This window comes from Colletotrichum higginsianum, assembly GCF_001672515.1.
Source record: "Colletotrichum higginsianum IMI 349063 chromosome 7 map unlocalized unitig_7, whole genome shotgun sequence".
Classification (NCBI taxonomy): Eukaryota; Fungi; Ascomycota; class Sordariomycetes; order Glomerellales; family Glomerellaceae; genus Colletotrichum; species Colletotrichum higginsianum.
In genome coordinates this window covers 2,048,648-2,069,292 of record NW_017263917.1, presented here as the reverse complement: position 1 = coordinate 2,069,292, position 20,645 = coordinate 2,048,648, and the positions used below count along the sequence as shown (strand labels likewise).

At 56.7% G+C, this 20,645-nt stretch overlaps 5 protein-coding genes across 5 annotated transcripts; 3 read left to right on the top strand and 2 right to left on the bottom strand.

Annotated features, from left to right (window-relative positions):
- Positions 1–686: 686 nt before the first annotated feature.
- Positions 687–1,222, top strand: CH63R_10320 (Small nuclear ribonucleoprotein F; the record flags this gene model as incomplete). The annotated part of the gene is made up of 4 exons (XM_018305294.1): positions 687–692; positions 768–805; positions 925–1,080; positions 1,156–1,222. The coding sequence occupies 4 exons, from the start codon at positions 687–689 to the stop codon at positions 1,220–1,222; spliced, it is 267 nt and encodes an 88-aa protein (XP_018154718.1).
- A 443-nt stretch (positions 1,223–1,665) lies between these two features.
- CH63R_10319 (Protein arginine N-methyltransferase) lies at positions 1,666–3,230 on the bottom strand (the record flags this gene model as incomplete). The annotated part of the gene is made up of 2 exons (XM_018305293.1): positions 1,666–1,845; positions 1,935–3,230. The coding sequence occupies 2 exons, from the start codon at positions 3,228–3,230 to the stop codon at positions 1,666–1,668; spliced, it is 1,476 nt and encodes a 491-aa protein (XP_018154717.1).
- Positions 3,231–5,306: 2,076 nt separating this feature from the next.
- Positions 5,307–7,917, top strand: CH63R_10318 (helicase associated domain-containing protein; the record flags this gene model as incomplete). The annotated part of the gene is made up of 3 exons (XM_018305292.1): positions 5,307–5,641; positions 5,724–7,593; positions 7,801–7,917. 3 exons carry the CDS (start codon positions 5,307–5,309, stop codon positions 7,915–7,917), a joined length of 2,322 nt encoding a protein of 773 aa, XP_018154716.1.
- A 4,694-nt stretch (positions 7,918–12,611) lies between these two features.
- CH63R_10317 (uncharacterized protein) lies at positions 12,612–12,860 on the bottom strand (the record flags this gene model as incomplete). Its single annotated transcript, XM_018305291.1, has 1 exon — positions 12,612–12,860. One exon carries the CDS (start codon positions 12,858–12,860, stop codon positions 12,612–12,614), a length of 249 nt encoding a protein of 82 aa, XP_018154715.1.
- Positions 12,861–17,542: 4,682 nt separating this feature from the next.
- On the top strand, positions 17,543–17,882 carry CH63R_10316 (uncharacterized protein; the record flags this gene model as incomplete). The annotated part of the gene is made up of 2 exons (XM_018305290.1): positions 17,543–17,568; positions 17,624–17,882. The coding sequence occupies 2 exons, from the start codon at positions 17,543–17,545 to the stop codon at positions 17,880–17,882; spliced, it is 285 nt and encodes a 94-aa protein (XP_018154714.1).
- Positions 17,883–20,645: the final 2,763 nt, after the last annotated feature.

Sequence of the window (20,645 nt, the reverse complement as noted above, 5' to 3'; positions counted from 1 at the left end):
CCCCCCGTCGTCGCTAATTGGACAATCGCGGCACTTGTGGCTGACAAGGTTGCACCACAGAGCTTGCTAGCCATACGAGCTGAGGTGTGAGCTATTGCTAGTGGACGAAGTCGACGCAGAAAGACGGAAAGACGAGGGTGTCGGCGATGTTTCGCTACTTATAACCTCCACAGTTATGCTATCCGTTTTCGCAGAGCCGGAGAGACCAACACCAAGAAGCGTAGCGAGCGCATGTCGAGCACAGCTGAGTGCAACATGATGATGTGTGGTCAGTAAGATCTCGAATGTTCGTAGACAGGAAGCAGCCAAGAAGGTGCCGGTCGAGGAAATCGGCAGTATACCCTCAAGCTTACCTTAGGTAAGTCGGTAGGTGAGTACCTAGGTAGGTAGGCAAAGCTCCCAGTGCCCCCCCGAACTTGGGCTACATCGCCCAGCTGTATCCGTACCTTGCAGTGGATCCCGATGATTTTCCGACAGCCTCACACCCACTGTAGCCCGCCTCCAAGGATGGTACCACTGTGCACTGTGCCCGCCTAAAAATTGTCAAAGTCATTCCGGGACCCAGTAGAAACCCAAAGGAGAAGAGAGCCTCGCGATCGCAGCCTCGAACCGCGCAAACTCCATCTTCCTCCCCCAATCCACACCACACATTACATGGGCTGTTTCTCTCCCTCGAATCGCCCACCATGAGCGTATGTTTCATCTCCCTCGAGTTCCTCATTCCTCGTTCATCCCGATAGAAGCTGACAATCAACGTGCTTTCGCAGTTCGTGCCCATTAACCCGCGGCCTATGCTGCAAGACCTGTACGTTTCCTCTCCTCGTGTCAGGGCATCACCACCCCGAACCGAAACTCCCTCTTCCTCCCCACCTCCATCGCGGCGGACCTACGTACACGCTTGTTAACCACTTCTCCTCTTTCCAGCGTCAACCAGGACATCGTCGTCAGACTCAAGTGGGGCGAGACCGAGTACAAGGGCAAGCTGGTCAGCATCGACAGCTACATGAACATCCAACTCAGCGGCGCCGAGGAGTACATCGACCAGAAGCTGACGGGAGCTCTCGGCCAAGTCCTGATCCGGTACGGCGATATCCGCATATCCCCAATCGCGTTTGTTTCTATGCCAAACTGGAACAGCTAGCTGACGCGCTACAGGTGCAACAACGTCCTCTGGATCCGCGGCGCAAAACAGGGCGAGAACGACGTCAAGATGGAGGGTTGAGCCGCGACGGCTGAACGAACAAGCGGAAGCATCAACGCAGCCTGGACCTCACTCGCAGACAGACGCGCACACCCAACCACCCACCCACACATAACCCATTTGTACTATGGTGATCAGGAAAACGGGAAGAGGGCCGAGAGAAGGATACGATTTTCACGATGACATCTTGGAGAGGAGGGGAGCATGGACAACAAACCAACAAGTATACACAAAGCAAAAGGACCGCATAGAAAAAGAGCCCGGCGACGATGGATTCGCAGTTCCAGTTCCAGGTTGAAACACCCACCCACCCAAACGCATCCCCAGGTTGCGCTGCGGCCGGCACCAAGGAAAATCACACGTGTCTTCCCTCTGCGGCAAAACCATAGAGAAAAAAGAAATTAAGGCGCAACATGTCGGGCGGTCTTCAGTGTCACCATTTTTATCCTTCCTTTGACCGATGCTTACATGAGACAAGCAACCTTGCGACTGCTGCAGAGATCCGATGACGCCACCTTGATGCGCTGTGTTTCGCTCACCCACGCGTATGCCTCGATGAGCCACTCGTACCACACGCGCGAATCGTCCGTCTGTCGCCACATGGTGACCTCCAGCTCCGTGTCGGCAGGGTAGTAGATGGGTTGCTGTAAAATGTCCAAAATTTAGCCAACTCATACACACCATGCGTGTTTCACGAGTCCCCAACTAGAACACGGACGAGAGGGGGGCTTACCTTGATGGGGAAGAAGATGGGGAACCACGAAATCATGTCCTTGCTCTTGCGGTCGATCAACTCGGGGTGCGTGCTGATTTCCACCTTCTCCTTGCCGCCCGTCTGCGGGGCGTAGAGGACCGACTCGAAGTAGCCGGCCAGGCCGTGGATGACGCCGCGCGTGCGGCAGACGAATGTGAGGTGACAGAAGCGCGAGTTATGGTCGTTGGCGCCGACGGCGCCGCCCATGCTCCCGCCGCCGCCGCCCATGACGCCGCCCGCGCGCCTCGTCTCGATCTGCCTGAGCGTCGCCTCGGGCACCGGGTGGGAGAACTCCCACGCCTGCTGGAAGCGCGGGTGGTCCGGCACGCGGACGGCGGCGAAGTCGAGCGCGAAGAGGCGTACGACCCAGGGCGTGTCGAAGGCATTGGGCTCCGTCGGCACCCTGGTGAGGAGGTCGGCGTGGATGCGCGGCGTCGCGATAGGGCTCATGTGTGCCGTGTACGACTCAGGGATCGAGATGCCGCCGGGCGCCAGCACGTGCTGAACGCCGTCCAGGCACTCGGGGGAGAGCTCGTTGTCGGCGAAGGAGCCGAGAAGCTCCGACACCAGGATATCGACCTTGCCGTAGACGGGGTTGTCGTCAGGCGTGCCTGAGACGAGGGGGCCCTTCCACGAGCGCATGTCCGTCTTGACCACCGTGACCTTGCCGCCCCAGATCATCTCATTTTGTCTCAGGAGGTAGACGTAGGCGTTGGGGTTTTTCTCCACGGCCCAGACCTGGACGGGGACGCCCGTCGCCTCGCTGGCCTTGAGCGCTCTCGTCACGAGGGGGCCACGGCCAGAGCCGACGACTGCGATGACGACGGCGCCGTTCGCCGAAGAGGTGGCCCTGCCCAACTGGTGCCACTCGGCCAGCGCCTCCGTGCAAGCGGCTTCGTACTGGTTGTACTTGACCGGGTCGCCCTCAAAGACCTCGTACGTCGCCGACTCGAGGTTGTCCGACAGGGGCTGCAGGGGCGACTGGAGCCAGTCCTGGAAGCTGGTGAGCGTGGTCTGCTCCAGGTACGACAGCGGGCGCTGCTGCATCTCGAGCCACTTGAGGTAGACGACGTAAGTGCGGAAAGACTTGAGGGAGTCGGTCGTCAGCTGGGCGGACGAGTCGCCCAGGGGAGGGAAGTCCGCGGCCGTGGGGACCTGGTTTGCCAAGCTGACGGCCTGGAGCTGAGCCTCGGCCGTCAGGGAGGCGGGGTCCGGACCAACGTCGCTGAGCAGCAGCCAGGGGGCATTCTTCAGGCGCATGTAGTTGAAGATCATGTCCTGGTGGGCTCTGGTGAGGGCAGGGTGGCCAGCCTTGTTCTTCTGGAAGGCGTTTCCACTGACGGACAGGAAGTGCAGAGGCTCGGCGAACCACTTGTCCTGGAGCGCCTTCTCGGGCAGAGCTCTGGGGATTCGGATGGCTGTTGGAGTCAGTATCGGCGTTTAAGGAGTGGCATAGAGAGAGAGAGAGAGAGAGAGAGAGAGAAGAAAGATTTTACCAACAAAGAGACGCATGTTGTATTCGCAAATGGTGCGGACCGAGTGCCAAGAGTCCCAGGCGCTGTAAATGTCAATCTCCCTGCCCCCCTCGGGGTGAGGCTCCTCGGACAAGGTCGACAAGAGCTCGACCGTCTCTTCGAGGCCGGGCTCGCGGTACATGGGAACGTGGATGATGAAGTTGAGGCGCGAAGCAATGTTCATGGCCTCCAGCACCGCGCGGCCGTACTGGGCGATGCCCTGGTTTCCGCCATCCCTGGAGGCGTCTCTCCTCGGGCCAGGGACGATGATGCTCCGGACTCCGCAGAAGTTGGCATAGGCAATCTCGAGGTTGAGAACCTGCCTCGAGACACTGGCGACGACGGGGTCGGTCGAGGCCAGGTCAATCCAGGGGCTGGCGTAGGCGATGTAAGTGGTGACTGCGTGACTGGGGAAGAGAGAGGTGTCCTTGGGGGTCAGAGGGGGGACAACAGCATCCGCCAAAGAGACGGCATTCTGCTTCGCCTTTGCGAGGTGCTGGGAGACGAGGTCCTTCACACGCGCATGGAAGTGCTTGTTGGTGATGGGTGCTGTCACGAAGTTGACCTGATGTTGGGGGTTGGTTGTTCAGTGAGAGGAGGGGGGGTAACTCGGGAGCGCACGACCTCACTTACACCGGCATTCAGAAGCTGGCCGTACTGGAGGTCGTCCAGGGGCTGGTCCCTGTCGGAGTCGTGCTGGCCGATGCTGAAAATAGGCCGAATCTGGTTGAAGTTACTGCCGTCCATAATGGTGGACTTGGACTCGAGGCGCGCCGCCTGGTGAGAGAGAGGTGGGATTGGGTTTGTGAGCGGCGGTGGTTGTCGTCAATGCTTGGCGCACAAATCAAAACGAGGGGGTGGTTGTTTGTGTAAAAAGCAGCAGCTCAGAAGCCCGGTGCTTTCAGCAACAAGGCAGGACCGGGGGGGGGATATGAGAGACGGGACGAGGACGTGGTCAGCAATTCATGCTTGAACGGTTGGCCTGTCTGTATCTTGGGGGGGTTTCGAGGATTTCGAAGTTTGTATTTTCGAAACGAGAAACCAAAAAAAAGACGTCCACTTCTCTCACTTAAGCGCGGGATGGATGTTGTGCGATCTGAGAAGTCAGGCTGTTGGCTCCCACTGCAAAAGGCAAAAATGCACCGGGTTTTGTGAGTTGCGACGCCGTGTCATTGGCTGCATACCCATCGTATAGTGGGCTCGGCGAGCCACTGGACCCTGGAAGAGAGAGAGAGAGAGACGAGCGAGGGGGGGAAACAGTGCCCGCTGTCACTGAAGGGTACCCTGCAGCCACTGGTGCGTTGATATTGTTGTTGGTTGCGAGCATGAGCATCGTGGCCGCCTGTTGTCTCTCACGGAGTTGTGTTGAGCCTCGATTGAGTCTTTGCAGTATAATCCAACAGCTTTTTACTAGTCTCTGTATGTTTTGAAGAGTTGTCAAGGTTTCATCCAGTCCCCCTTCAGTCTCAATCTTCAAAGACATTTGCAAAGTCTCTCTGACAGTGCGATGGCGTCCTTGTACAGTAAAGCAGTACGTATCCTGCATGGCCGCTACGCCTTATCTTATCATCCCACCATCCCATTGGTCCGTGCTGAACCCGCCCAAATTTTTCCCGCGCGACATCAAAAAGTTTCCTAGCAGCCTTGTCTCGCTTCGCTTGGAATCGAATCGCCTCCCGTGTTTTGCTGTTGTTCGTCGTCGTCGTTGCTGTCGAATCCCCGGGCCAAGTTGCAACAACTTCAGCCAAACTTTCCTCGTATATTTTGCCCGTCTTCCATTACCCATCCTCCCTTCACCTTTGCGACGAAAAGAACCACCTCCCCCCCGCTTACGACAATGGCCGACGCCGATCCCAAGGGCTTCAAGCGTTCCAGCGCCGACAGAGACGGGAGCTTGAGGAAGAAGGCCAAGAAGGAGGAGGAGGCAGACTCGGAAGAGTCCAAGTACAACCCCTACCTTGCACACATGAAGGAGGAAAATGGCGTCAAGGCCGAGGACGGTGTCATCGATGCCAGCTCGCCCTTTGCCGGTTTCAAGCCGCGCGCGACCACGGCCAAGCAGGCCGAGAAGGTCGAAGACCTCGACACCAACGCCTTCACCGGCCGGCCCCATTCGCAAAAGTACTTCCAGATTATGCAGTCGCGCCGCGATCTGCCCGTACAGAAGCAAAGGTACGTTCGTGTGCTTGCATATCGCGCCTCTCTTGTTTTCCCCCTTTGAGCCTCCTGGCTTTGCTGACACCCGCCGTGATAGACAAGAGTTCCTCGACAAGTACCACTCCACCCAGATCCTCGTCTTCGTTGGTGAGACGGGTTCCGGAAAGACGACCCAGATCCCCCAATATGTCGTCTACGACGAACTCCCCCAGCTCAACCGCAAGATGATCGCCTGTACCCAGCCCCGTCGTGTCGCCGCCATGTCCGTCGCCCAGCGTGTCGCCGATGAGATGGACGTCGAGCTCGGCGAGGAGGTCGGATACAGCATCCGTTTTGAGGACAGGACAGGCCCCAACACAATCCTGAAGTACATGACGGACGGTATGCTTCTCCGAGAAGCCATCCACGACCACGAGATGTCGCGCTACAGCTGCATCATTCTTGACGAGGCCCACGAGCGCACTCTTGCCACCGATATCCTCATGGCCCTGCTCAAGCAGATCGCCGCCCGCCGCCCCGACCTCAAGATCATTGTCATGTCCGCCACGCTCGATGCGCAAAAGTTCCAGCGCTACTTCAACGACGCGCCCCTCCTCGCCGTCCCCGGTCGTACGCATCCCGTCGAGATCTTCTACACGCCCGAGCCCGAGCGAGACTACGTCGAGGCGGCCATCAGGACGGTGCTGCAGATCCACGCCTCCGAGGGCGAGGGCGACGTCCTCCTCTTCCTGACGGGTGAGGAGGAGATTGAGGACGCGTGCAGGAAAATCAACCTAGAGGCCGACGAGATGACAAGGGAAATCGACGCCGGTCCGCTAGCCGTCTACCCGCTGTACGGCACGCTGCCGCCGCACCAGCAGCAAAAGATTTTCGACAAGCCCCCGGCCCCTTACAAGAAGGGCGGCCGGCCCGGTCGCAAGGTCATCGTGGCGACCAACATTGCCGAGACGTCGCTGACGATCGACGGTATCGTCTACGTCGTCGACCCCGGCTTCAGCAAGCAGAAGATCTACAACCCCCGCATCCGTGTCGAGTCGCTCCTGGTGTCGCCCATCTCCAAGGCCTCGGCCCAGCAGCGTGCCGGTCGTGCCGGTCGTACAAAGCCCGGAAAGTGCTTCCGTCTGTACACGGAAAATGCCTTCAAGAAGGAGCTCATCGAGCAGACGCACCCCGAGATCCTGCGGTCCAACCTCGCCAACACGGTGCTGGAGCTGAAGAAGCTCGGCGTCGAGGACCTCGTCCACTTCGATCTCATGGACCCCCCGGCCCCCGAGACCATGATGCGCGCGCTCGAGGAGCTCAACTACCTCGCCTGCCTCGACGACGATGGTGAGCTGACGACGCTCGGTAGCCTGGCGTCCGAGTTCCCCCTCGACCCGGCCCTGGCCGTCATGCTCATCTCGTCGCCCGAGTTCTACTGCTCCAACGAGATTCTCTCCATCACGTCGCTCCTGTCCATCCCCCAGATCTGGGTCCGCCCGGCGGCGCAGCGCAAGCGCGCCGACGAGATGAAGGCGCAGTTCTCCCATCCCGAGGGCGACCACCTCACGCTCCTCAACGCCTACCACGCCTTCAAGGGCACGGCCAGCCAGCCCGGCGTGGACCCCAAGAAGTGGTGCCACGAGCACTTTTTGTCGTTCCGCCACCTCAGCAGCGCCGACAACGTCCGCGCCCAGCTGAAGCGCATCATGGAGACGCACGGCCTCGAGCTCATCTCGACGCCCTTTGAGGACAAGAACTACTACACAAACATCCGCCGCGCCCTCCTCTCGGGTTTCTTCATGCAGGTCGCCATGAAGGAGAGCTCCGGCAAGGTGTACCGGACCATCAAGGACGACCAGGCCGTCATGATGCACCCGTCAACGGTGCTCAAGACGGACTACGAGTGGGTGCTCTACAATGAGTTCGTCCTGACCTCGAAGCAGTACATCCGTACCTGCACCGGAATCAGGCCAGAATGGCTGATGGTAAGTCGTCCGGATCCTTCCCCCTTCCCTGTTATCCTGGTTCACGGCCTACTCCATGTCTGAAATCGCAAGACTGCCTCACAATTTTCCCCTACGCCCCTCCTTCTTCTCAAACCCCCTTGTCTCGGCACACTTCGGCACTCACCTCTTCCTACCCACCGTCTCGGAGGCCCCCCCCCCCTACCTTGGCTAACGCGAGAAACGCAGGAAATCGCTCCGGTCTACTACGACCTTGACTCTTTCGAGAAGGGCGATGTCAAGACGGCCCTCACGCGGGCCGCCGAGAAGAAGCGCCGCAAGGAGGCCATGAAGAACGGCCGGTGAGCGGTGCACACGCACGCACGTACGCCCGCCTGCAATCTCCATCAATCAACCCCATGAGAGAGAGAGAAGTGCAGTCCCGATACCCACTCCTCTGGTTTTTTTACAATCGGTCCCCCAGCAGCAGGAGCACACGAAGTGCCAAAGCTAGAACCAGGACGGACCTGCGCGGGCAACCAGAAGGACGAAAACCATGGCCACGACGACAAAAGGGGGAGGGAGGGGAATCGAAATGATGGAAGAAAAGAGACCTCGCGATCGCGGGGTTCCTACGAGGGTTGCTTCCATCGCCGGGCAGGGGGGGGGAAACGCTTGGACTGTTCGAGACCAGTCAGTCCCCCTCTTCATTAAAGTGGTTGAAGGGAGAAAATCTCCCCCTGGCAACGGATCTCAATTTTGTTTTGTTTCTTTCCCTCTTTTACTTTTTCCCGCCCTTCGGTAACAAGTTTGCTCACGCGCCTGGGCATACACAAGAACGTCGAAGCGGGTAACCGGGACTTTTGTAGACGAAAAGATTCTCGTCAACGGCCATCGTCAACCCGAATAGCATTAGACAAATAAAGGGGGGGGGGGGGGATGAAGCTTGGCAGGGTCGGGAGTGGCCCTGACTTCACTCGAACTACCTTACAGAAGTAGATTTCCGGCGTCTTAAAGGCATTTTAACATCATCGGACACAGGTGGCATCCGGAATACATTATTTTCACACACACACATGTATGCACATACGCTCTCTGTCTCTCTTTGTTTTTCCCTCAATGGGTCTCTCCCCCCCCCCCAACTCACCCCCATTTCTTCATCCTCTTTCCTATCCGCTCGGGGACAGGCCACCATCCGGCAGATGTAGAATACAATGAATCACCAAGTCTCGTTTCGTTTCCTTTCATCTCCTATTTTCGGCATCTGCCCACCCCCTGGATATGGATCCCCGAGTCCCTCAGGCACTCATCCCACTGTGGATCTTGGACGCAGATGCAGAACGCGACGGAGGCATTTGGCCATCGCGCGACAGGTAGCCTGCCTGTACGAAGGCGGGGCCTTTGGGAGGGGGGGGGGATGTCGGATCTGTTTCCTCTCTTCCTCTCTTTGTCTGAGCCCCCCCCCCTCTTTCTCTCTCCCACTGCAGCAAGCGGGCGCATGCTGAAAATGCATGTGTGGTTGTGATTGTGATTGTGATCATGATCGTGATCCCCGTCCCCCCTCGGGCCCCATGCAATGGCTCGGCGGGATGCTGGGGGGCGGGCGTGTGCCCCTGAATCAAGGAATGCCATTCACGGTTCCACGAGCAATTGTACCATGCCAGCATGGGCGGGGGGGAGGAGTGGATAACCAGAGACGCAGAAAGCTCAATCCGGGAAGCGGGCCTTCCCTCCCCAAAGATATGGCGGCTCGTTACGCTTGACAGCAGAACGTGTTAGATAGCGCTTATGTACTCTTGTAGTTGCGGGGGGAACAGGCTGCGGTGGTGCTCGGAGCGGTCTTCTAATCGACAGCATCCTCACTGTCCTAGTTCCTCCGCCTCCGCTCACACGCCCCTTGGGCGAGAGGGATCGAGATGAATGCGCCGGGAGGCTGCTGGTGGTTTTCCTCAAACATGGCCGGCCGGACGCTGCCGATGGCTAATAACACGAGAAAGAAGAAATGTCTAGTTTGTGACAAAAGTTCCTTCTGGGACGCCGGTTAGGTAGTGGGAGAGCCCTCGATGGCCAGGCCCGGATGGGAACACCGAGCTTAGGTGTCTGCGGTAGGCCCATGTCGGTTATCCCGGGTATGTGTGCGCGTGGTATGTAATATGTGGTGTGCGGTGTGTGGTTTGCGGTATGTGGTGTGCGGTATGTGGTGTGTGGTGTCTTCCCCAAAATGTGGTTTGTCGGTACGGATGAAAACCGCGTTACATCCGCCCGCATCCGGTAACGGGCGGTAGAAGGTGGGACGGGGAAAGCCCCGGGAAGGGATGGGGTGTGGCTGTACGGGCTTGTACCGTTCCCGCCCCCCCGGGAAACTATAACGGGCTCTCACCTTTTCCGACCCCAGCCCATACCACACGTGCCGCACGCGAGGCCGCGGTGGTGGCTCCCGCTGGGAAACAGCGCTCTCCGGGTCGGTACGGTAAGGTACGATACAGATACACAGGTACATACAGGCACAGGTACAGGTACAGATACGGATACAGAATGGAGGCAGTCGACCCCGGGTTGCTAAAATGTTCGGCGTGTAGCAGCGCAGTCAGAAACCTACCTACCTACCTAGCTATGCCGAGGTGGCGGTGTGATTGCATCGAACTAACATATCAGAGTCGGTAGGTAGCATCTAGGTGACGAGCGTGTGCACAGCAGCAGCAGCAGCAGCAGCCAGTGGTAAGCGGAGGCCTGGACTGTTCGTCTGTCTGTGTAAGTCAAGTGCCAAGGAAAAGAAAGTGTAACTGAAAGTGCGTGGCGACAGTTTGCCTATCCATGGCCGCGGGGAAGCACCATCCGCAGAAAGCCACCATCGAGGCAAATGGTGTTATCGACAGCGCGCCGGTGGCCGCAGCGTCGTCGGCAGGCATGAGGGAGGCATAGGGTGCTGCAGCAGCAACTGCCAGCAAGTGACGACGCCGTGTAAGCATCGATATCAATCAAGCCAATCCAAGCCGGCTCCAGCTTAACTCGCTTGCACCAACCGCACACACTCCGCATCTCCGCCTGCTGCTCAATGGTCAGGATCAAGAACCTAGGCTTGGTGGTGGCACCCACATATAAAAAAACATTGAGCAAAATCGTGGCTTCGATCGTGATACTGGTGTTGCCCGTACGCCATTTCCTTGGCTGTTCCAGAGTCTGCCCGATCTCTACAAAACGTGGATCGAACCCCAAAAAAAAGCGAGAATCGAGGGAAGTCAAGGGTGGCAAGGGGGCCAACCATCGGCCGGGGGGGGGGGGATCGTCAGACGTCAAGGTCGTTTAAATCGTACGTGAGCGTTACGATCACCGATGCGGCTTCACCTTGCCAGAAGGAGAATAAGAAGAAGAGAGCACGAACGAAAGCGTCCATCGCCATGTTCCTCCCGAGTTCCGCGGTGGCGTATGCAGCACGTGGCCCAAATTGAAGGGTCCAGACCGGTTCGAACCTAATCCCCGGGCTGCCTCCAAGTGGTGGTCTCCCCCTTTCCCATCTTTCCTGACTGTGTCCTGGATTTTGGACCTCTATAACGGGTGCAAAGGAGCTTGGACGAAGCCCCCGGTAGGACTCATGAGAGGAGGCTAAGGCCGGGCTGAGCTTGGCGACAATGCAAGTGAGTAGCGAAAGCGACGATGATGGATGAAGGAGGGGAAAAGTCGTCTCGAGCCTCGAAAGGAGGATAGTCGATGCCCTCCCCCCTGTTCAACACTCATTGGCCGTGCCATCTCCTGACGACCCCTTATGGCATGTGCAATTGGCCCGCGCTTGTATGCGAGAGAGAGAGAGAGAGAGAGAGAGAGTGTGTGTGTGTGTGTGTGTGTGTGAGTGAGAGAGAGTGAGAGTGAGAGTGAGTGAGTGAGAGTGAGAGTGAGTGAGAGTGAAGAAAAACGAAGAAAGAGCTGGAAGGTGAGCCCAGCCAGTGACGTCCTGTGTCAGACCGTCTGTCCGTCGGTTAGCCGATTGGCGGACCCCGTCCCCCGCCTACCACCCTCGAACTAGGCCGCACTCGGACGGACCGCGCCCGACAAACCTCACCGGCCATCGGCCTGGACGAACACGGCATCCGTGATCCATCCCAAGAGTATCTTGCTCGCTTGCTGTGTCCACCTTTTATACGCACGCCGTTGACGAAAAATTGCAAGGGGGCGCGGGCCCCGCGGTTAATGACTCGCCGGAGAGGGGTGGGTGGCCAACCGAACTGGCGGGATACAATCGTCTCCCAGCCCAAGTTCTGGGCGGGCAACGGTTGAACCAAGATTCAAGACTCCGGCGAAGCGCGCCGGGCCTTTGGTGCCGCGTTGCCTTCCGCATGCAACCTCCAACATCCGAAACTTTGACTTGGTGAGTCGACGACGATGACGACGACGACGACGACGAACTTCCAACACCGTAGCTGTAAGCACACGTACGCACGTATACGTCTCGACAGGAAATCGGCTGGTTTGTCCACAGACCCAAAGACGTTCTCTTTTTGTGTTAGTTATGGGACATGTGTAACGCCACCAAGCAGAGAGTCCCGCCCTGCTTGCCTTGCCCTTGTGCTGCTGAAGAGGGGCGGACTTCCTGATATTTCGATCCCGGAGGACCAATTCCCACATGGCTATGGGCTTGTCCCTGGCGGTTTGTTCCCCCTTCTGTAAAAGGGGGCAGATGTTAGTCCCGGTTCCCACAGCAGTCATCAGCCACCGTCCGTCGTCCTGTCCACGTCAAGCTCGTCCACTGCCCAGCAACTAACTCACTCCGAATCCTGTCCGGCGTCTGCACCTCGTTTCCGAAGCCCTCCGTTGGCAGGGCTCGGTGGCGCACTGGCACACACATGTCTTTTCCAGTCGACTTCGGCGAATCGGGTTTGTGCGGTCGTTGCCCCTTGGTGGCTGTGGGACGACAAGAACTCGTCCAAAGTGTCGACCGGCAGGCAGGGCAAGAGAGGGAGGGGGTCCAGAACAGGGTGCGGGATATGTCGGTCCACCACTCCGCCAACGGCTGAGGAGATAGCCGGGTTGTATGCCCAGCTTGCCGGAAGCAAATGGCTTAGGTTTCAGTGGCGGGAACGAGAAGGCTTGGTCGCCTTGACGCAGCCCATAGTGCTTGCTCTCCCGGACTTCTGGCCTTTTGCTGGCAAAGGGCTGTTGGCTACTGCGGACATGATGCCGAAGTTCCCCTCAAGTTCGTCTCGCGCGACATATATCGCCCATGTCAACTCGCGAACCTTCATCTCGATAACCTTGGACGACAGATAATACGTCTGTGGCCAAGTTGATGTCTCGCCCCGAGAACCAGCCAACATGTCGGCGTGGATGCGACATGAGCCATGCCGGAGTAGCGCAGCCAGCGCCAGATTGAGCACCAGGTTGAGCCACACTTGCAGCGGACCGGTGGGATCACATCCACCGGCCGGGTCTAACAGTGCGAAAAAGAAAAAAAAAGTACAAGAAGTAGGAGGGAGGGGTGGGGGATGAAGGAAGCACACGCTTCAGTGCTAGGCAGACACATGATCTTGTCGCCTCCATCGTTTGCTTCGTTGCAGATCGGTTTTCCCCCCTCCCCTTCCTCGGCCGAACGAGGCTTTCAGGCGACGAGTCCAAGCCGCAACATCCATGCTGCTTTCGCTTCCACTTGATGTAAGCGTCTGAGAGGTGTCCGACATGTGGTTGCTAGGCTTGCTTCCAAAGAGCTACACCGACACTACAAAGGCGCCGGAACCGAGCCAGAGTAGGATGACACTTGGACGCCAGTCAGCAAGAGTGAGAGAAGGATGCTTTCTTCTTCAGAGATGAGTAGAATGCGTCGAACCGTTACAGGTCGGAAGGACTGGTCAATCTCTCAAGCCTTCACACTCATGAAGTGTGAAACATGAGAACAGTGCCACCACATCTCGGAAAATCCAAGCCGTTATACTCTCGCGCGTTTCCTTCAACTCGATTCTGGTTTTAAAGTCTTCTCAATCAGGAGGATTCAGTGCAGTATCACCCTTCCGGATCCGAACGGTTACTTAGTTGTACCAAAACCCCCGACTGGGAAGATACCGAAGCGACATGGCTTCTCACCAGCGGGGAACCCTATGATGTCGGGATCCCGGGCAGCCCAACCACTTGTCTGGCTTGAGATAAAGGAACAGAACATGGGAAAGAGACAAAGGACAGAGGCGGCACAGAAGGCTTGTCGGTCGGTGACCCTGGTATTGGGGGGGGGGGGGGGGGCTATGCCCTGTGGTGCAGTCATGCCTGACGGGACCACAAACTTCCCACCTTAGCGGCCGCTGCATCCTACCTACTTGGATTGTGGAAACATACAACGTATCCCATGATACAGATACTAGTCTGTTGTCTCCTGTGTGTTTCTTGCCTCTCGGGGCTTCGTCCGAGTGCCTTCTGATAGGTTGGATCTCACATGAGAATCGTGGCCGTCCTTGACGCCGTTCCCCGTTGTTCCTCATGCAGCGGAAGATGATCAAATCAAGCTAGGGAACACTCACTTACCTGACGCTACCGCCATGCAGCAACAGGGTCTCTGGGCTTGAGAACCCACGGAAAAGGGCCGTACCAGCGGCGATCACTGCTTGGCCATGCTTGTAATCCCTCATGGCAGATTCATGGTCTGCCATGATCACGGCAATGTGACAAATGCTGTTCTTCGCCCGAATTCTGCATGACTTTCGGCGATAGATCTACACCCAAGATGACTCTCCAGAGGGTTCCCGGGGGTCCTTTGGGGTCTGGCCCTGCACCGTGTCTCGTCTACTGGCACGTAGCGATGTTGCCGATGGGAGGGAAACAAAGCATTCTCACGGGTTGATCAGACGTAAAGATACTTATTCTAGACGAGGCTGGGACGTAGGACGGACATGTTTCCGGTTGTGTACAACACAGTGTTCCGGTGATCAGAAGGCTCGAAATCCAGAGAACAGAAACACACACGCGCGCGCGCATTGGTGCCGTTCGTGTTCCCTTCGTCGACTGATAAACACTCGTGTTGGGTCTTTTGACTCGACGTCCCATCGTCTCCCTGTTCCAGCTGCATGTGTCGGGTTCCAAGTCCGCTCATGTTGAGACACTGGACTCGGGGACTCATGAACGATCTCTGTGCCATGAACACATCTCAGCCAAGGTAGAGGCTCTCCTCGAACAAACTCCGGAAACGGGGCCCGTCACTCTCAACAGAGCCACAACGTGTAACCCTGTTGAAACGAACCGGCCAACGCGGACGAGACCCTCGCACGCGCTGCGGGTGAGGCCGTCTGCAGCTTTGTCATTGTCACATCTTGACTTGGGAAACCGCCGGCCAGATTACGCTGCGAATCCACCCGGTCCGCGGCCTTGTTCGACAAGGGTGTTACCGTGTGTAGAGGAAGGCGCTTGTGGTGTATGGATTTGAAGCCCCGCTTCAACCAATTCGAGAACGCGCCAGCCCAAAGTTTATCAGAACAGCCGAAAAGTTACGCGGGCCAGAATGGCCCGCTGGTCAGACGCAAGAGACCTCAGACATCCTGACCGCAGTAAGGAGGGGTTGGCGTCATGTTAAGTGCAACTGGATGGTGGATTGTCGCGCCCGTTCATGCCGCGCTCCTTTTAGCGAGATTGGCAAGATACGGCAGAACTGCTGCTCTCGCTTCTTTCATCGAGAGACCCGGAAGTCGGCCTGAGTACATGCTAGCCAAGGTGCTGGCTGTGCGCCATATCCGAATGATGCTACGAATCGTAGGTCGCAATCTCTCTATCCCAGGAGAGAAAATATCGCTTTCTGATCTCATAGGACGGACGGGGCATTGTTCTGCCCTGACCTCAATGCATTCTCCGCACATGTAGATGCTCGAGATGCTGGGCTGGCTGAAGCAGACGCAGGACAGGGCCAGCTTAGACCCATTGCCTTCTGGCTCTCGTCGCGAGTACATGTAAGTTAAAGTTAGCCTGCGATGCCGTACGTGGGCCAGGGGGGAGGGGTGTGGTGCCGAACTACTTCGATACTGAAAGAAAGCCAGGCTAGAGCGGATCCCAATCTTCTTCGTGTTCCGGGTGGAAGCCATGGTGGGAGCCATCTCATCAGGCCTCTTCGAGTTACCCGTCGGATAAATTTCGATTTAAAGCATGTTTGGGCATTGATGTGACTGACAGTGTTTTCCCCCTCAGCAACCTGCCAATCGTTACTGGCTGATCGATGGTCATGCTCTTGCGTCGTCATTCTTCGCCAAGATCCTGTCTAAGTCGTGTCGAGTGCAGATGATAATGCAGACCGACCCAGAGAAGCTGGGGGGTGCTGTTCGTAGCTGTCTTTCTCGAGGAAAGAGGTGGATTTGGACGTTCGAAGCGGATGTTGTCTCATCAGAGATGTTCGTCTCGTCGATGCCGTCTGTGATCGACATGACAGCCTGAAGTGCAATCAAAAGTCCCTAGGCCACTGTGGCTTTGGGTGATGGATGATACCGGCCTTGCCAATTCGAACTTGAATGACGGCTCTGAGGGTAGTTAAAGAAGATGTTTAATTTTAGCAGTCTCGGCCTTTTATTCCGTCGTGCATTCTGCTCAAGTAGTGGCCAACAACGAGTATAATTGCGTCGTTCAAGATTAGGTGGAGTGGGGGGAGGGAGTGTCTTCAAAGTCGCCTTGTGCAATCCAACATGGCGCGTGGTCCTCCTGCAACGGATCCTCGAGACTTCACCTCTTTTGGGAAGATGTTGCATTAGTCTAGAAACCCTGAGAGGTCAGCGAGACTGCAAAAGCCATCATGCAGGATTTATGGTGCCATGGAGAAGGTACTTTGATGTACACCAAGTCGCCGGTGACCACCCCCCCCCCCCCCCCCCCCCCCCCCCCGCCTTGCCCACTATGCCGCCGCTTCGTCAAAGTGCCATATTGCATTGCAAAAGAATACTTGGCTGGCGGTTTGTTCGGGACGCGGTGGAAGAACCCTTGTCTGCTTTTGCTCGAGTTCATCCGTCTCGGTTGGTCGAGTCGAAACCTGTCTTAACTGTTCATATCCGTGCAGTACACCAAGACCCGAGGCTTCGTTGGTACATACATGCCAACGGTTTCTCATCCGCCATTCCCCGCTTGTCAGGACGCGGGCTCCTGCAGATCGCCATGTACACCCTGCACTCTTTGAGCCTCACCGGCGCCCGAATGCGCCTCGCGTTGCACTATCTGTAGAGGTCAGCTCAGGACGGCACTATGCAGCCGGCTGAAAACAGCGAAATCCATCTTCCAGGTGTCTTCTAAAACTAGCATATGCTGCAAGTGTTAGACCAAACCCAACCTGTACTGTAACCGTACGTGGCGTATCCACTCCGAGGGCCAGCAAGTCGCCGAGAAGGGGGGGCGAGGGTAGAACTACCCTTCACCGGGAAAGCCGGGTAAGGAGACTTGCTTTGCTATGGTTGCAACTCTGGTGTCAGATTTCATTTTCTCGTTTCTGTTGATGCAAGCCACCTTGCTTGAGAGGACCAATCCGCAATGGTCTGTTGTCTGCACCAGACCCCTGGGTCGCGGTCGAAGGTATGCTTCGTGCAGATTTGTAGTGTTCGAGTGGGTAATATGGTGGTTGATGGTGGAAAACCATCTCGCTCATTGAGCTTTCTGCCGCAATTAGCAGCCTCTTGCGAGCAGTCAGCATGCATTCTTGCAACCATTTCGTGGTGGTCTAGACGGTGATCCCACAAGCATGCAAAGCATAACCAGAGGTGTTTATCTCACCTCTGATTGCGGTCAGCAGAGCAGCCACGGCCCATGGTGAAAGTATAAAGAAGGCCCTGTGCAACTCGGTCTTGACCGTGCTTCGACTTCTTCGCAACACATCCAACCAACAAACCCCCATAGCCCCCAAGCCTCCTCGACGAATTATTAAGCCAACAGCCGAAACTTGCCGGACCCCTTCATTCTCCCTCAACCATAGTCCTCATCATCACCATGGATCGATACCCCTGCGTCAACCGATACAAGCACGGCGTTGACTGCCCCGGTTGGGTCAACGTCCATAATGCCCGTTGTGAAGACTGTGTCGTGGTACGTAAAGCCAGACGTCGACATATGCTCCGATCAAGTCTAACGAAGAGTGCAGTACAACCGATAGTTTTCGAGATCTTAACGGCGAACAAAGGTTTCAAAAGGCAAGCCGTGTCTGCTACAACGCCGCGGGGATCTGCCCAGGAAAGTCCTGCGAGGGGCATGCATCCGCTGAGATCGAGAGGAGAGAAGGCTACCACCCGCAGATGATTAGCCTCCAGCCTGCCTCGATGCTCAAGGAATGGGCAGGCGGATTGCGCCGTGAAGGGTTGGACCAGCAGAACTTGGGTCAGCCTGTACACATCGTCCTCTAAGGTGGCATAGTAGATGTTAATCGGTAGTCAAAGACGCACATTCTCCTTCGCTTCTCCGACTCGTAGGCATGAAAAAGGCGCTGCATACGTGCATGTCTGGCTGACCATATGTCCAGCCATGAGACACAGTGTTGTCGAAGCCAAAATGAGCGACATTGTGTGGCGCCTCGGGTTGTCCTTGATCGCAGCGCCCCTGCCCCCGCCCCCCCGATCCCGGAGCACGACACTCGCGGATTCCACATCTAAGACAGTAGAACCAACAGAGTATGCAAGTGGTGTGTCCAGACGTTTACCTGGCTCTAAAGCAACGCCCAACAGCAAGACAAAAAGACTCGCCACCACCAGGCCAGGAAAATATCACCAGAGAAGCGCGTGGGCTTGCATAATGGCGCCGCGATTATCATCTGGGATGCTGATCAGAGATCGTAGGATGAAAGTGGCTGATTGGCTCGACGAGTGGACATTGCAGTCGATTTGACCAGGAGTGACGCGGATACCAAACGCGTGGCTCAACGGGGGCATGAAATCGGGTGTCGTCCAACAAGTCGGAGATCGTCGGAGTTGTTGTCAGCAGGGCCGGTGGGTTGTCGGCGGCGCGCATGCGGCTGGTCGGGTGAACGAAAAGCTCAACGGGCAAATGTGGCGTGTGGATAGCAGAGAAAGCTGGTCGAAGAAGGCGAGATGATGACGGTAAACACTTTGTCAAAGCAAGGGGTGTGTATCAGTAAGCATCGACCCGTTCCCTCGGATGAGCAAATTGAGAAAGCGTTTTGAACGCGTGACGACAACGCTTGCCTGACAAGAGTGCGAACGACAACAGCGCGGAGGCCGTCACCCAAGAGTCTATAGTAGGGAGCGGTTGCCAGGCGCCACCATGGTCCTGCAGGCTGATGGCGCTGGCTCTGACAGGTCTGTACCACCGAGTGCCTAACTGGTGGAAGTTAGCTCATCAAGGATATGCAATGAAGGGGCCAGAGGATACCTCGTGGCCGGAAGAAAGATAGATGGGCGCATCGGGTGAGTCAGGATACCCTGGCCACACACAATTATGAGACGACACAACCGGCGGTCTAGGGCTCAGGACAGCCATTTCATTGTCACCTCCTCCTAGCGATTACGCCCTCGCGTTCGCCAACATCCGAGTCTGCCTCGAGCATGTGGCTGTCCGGTTACGATTGCAGGGTAGCCTGGTAACCCGGGGTAGACGCGGCGGCCAGCGTCTCGGTCGTTGGTGTGGCTGACAACTCAATGAGTGTGACAGGTCACTTGACTGCTGTTGTTCGAGGTACCATGTTTGAGAGCAGCAGAGAAAAAGAACGGGAGGTAGTAGGGAGAGACAAGGAAGCGCCCCCAAGACCAAGAAGGGCTTGAAATAAGAAAGCGGTGTCGTCCAACAGACGCCCATCTCGACTAGAGCGGCCGCATCTGATGGTGATTTGCGGCGTTTCGGAGTCAAAGATAGTCTCTGCCGTCGTTGGCCGGTACCAATGGTGCTGATGTTGGTGATGTTCGTGATGGAAAGAAGGCGACAGGCAAGGAAATGTATGGCAGGGATGTCCCGGAAAAGCACGTCGCCTGCCGTATGCGACCTTTGGGCCTCAGGCCATACCAGAAGACGTGTTTACCGTATGCATCAGCTTACATACCGCATACCGAGACATTCAGGAAGGAGCCATGAAGCCATAAGCGACGGCCTGTTCTGCAAGGTAAGAAAGGTGACCTGTGGAGTTCACGGCGTTCTTTGCCTCCCTCCTACCTGCGTACCGACCGAGGTACCTAGGTACCTACTCAGATGCGACATTCGAACGAACATTTGCATGGAGTAATCCAACCGCATGTTACTCTTCATTTCCTATCTCTGTCTTTCTTTCAACCCCTGTGCCCCCTCTCATATCCGCACAAGGGCGGGCCGATACCATGATATCGGACTTTGACTTGGCCAAGGTGCATGTGGCATGGGTGACCCGAACTACCTCGTACCTATACGACGAGTGAGACGGGCTGAGGCAAGGCAGGCATTCTGGTCACTTGTCTTTGGGATGCTCCTCCTCCGTATGCCACTCGGGGAAAATAAAGCTGTTTGGTCAAGGGGCCTGCGTATCACAGAACCGAACCAGGCTGTCGCCAACAACGGTCACACGAAATTGCTGTAACGGACATGTCCGCGCCGCGCACAGGCAATGGACGTGGCGGACACTACACCGAGGAAGGCGAGGTCGAGACCGTGTTGCGATATGAGCGAGAATAACGACGAAAGGGGTGCATACAACTATTAGTCCCTGAGATGCAGCCGAGTACAACAGTATCGGGCCGCGGTCGATTGATTGTTTCCATCCGAACCGCTGATTACTATTCATCGCATGACAGCCAATGGGAATCTCGTAGTGACGTTTACCCAGGTCTGTCATTCAAGTGGTGCGTGCCTCGCACCGCCGCGCCTCTCGAATTTAGCATCACTACTCCACGCTCGATCTCGATTTTGATATCCTGTAGGGTCTTGCTACGTTCGATACCGAACCAGCCAAGGTACCCAGCGAGAGAGTCATTAGTCAACATATCAGACGTATGTCGTGTACCACAGGAACATGCCGGCTATGACAGCCCGGTAGGATTCGCGGGTGGGCAGGTTTTGGTACGCGGCGTCCCGGTAGACGCTCGTGTTTTTGCAGACAGTAGCTTCCCTCGGTGTTGTTCATGTACCCAAGAGGGCGTCCATCGCTTCGGCACAAGAAGAGGCTAAACAAGCGAGTATCGGCGACGAGT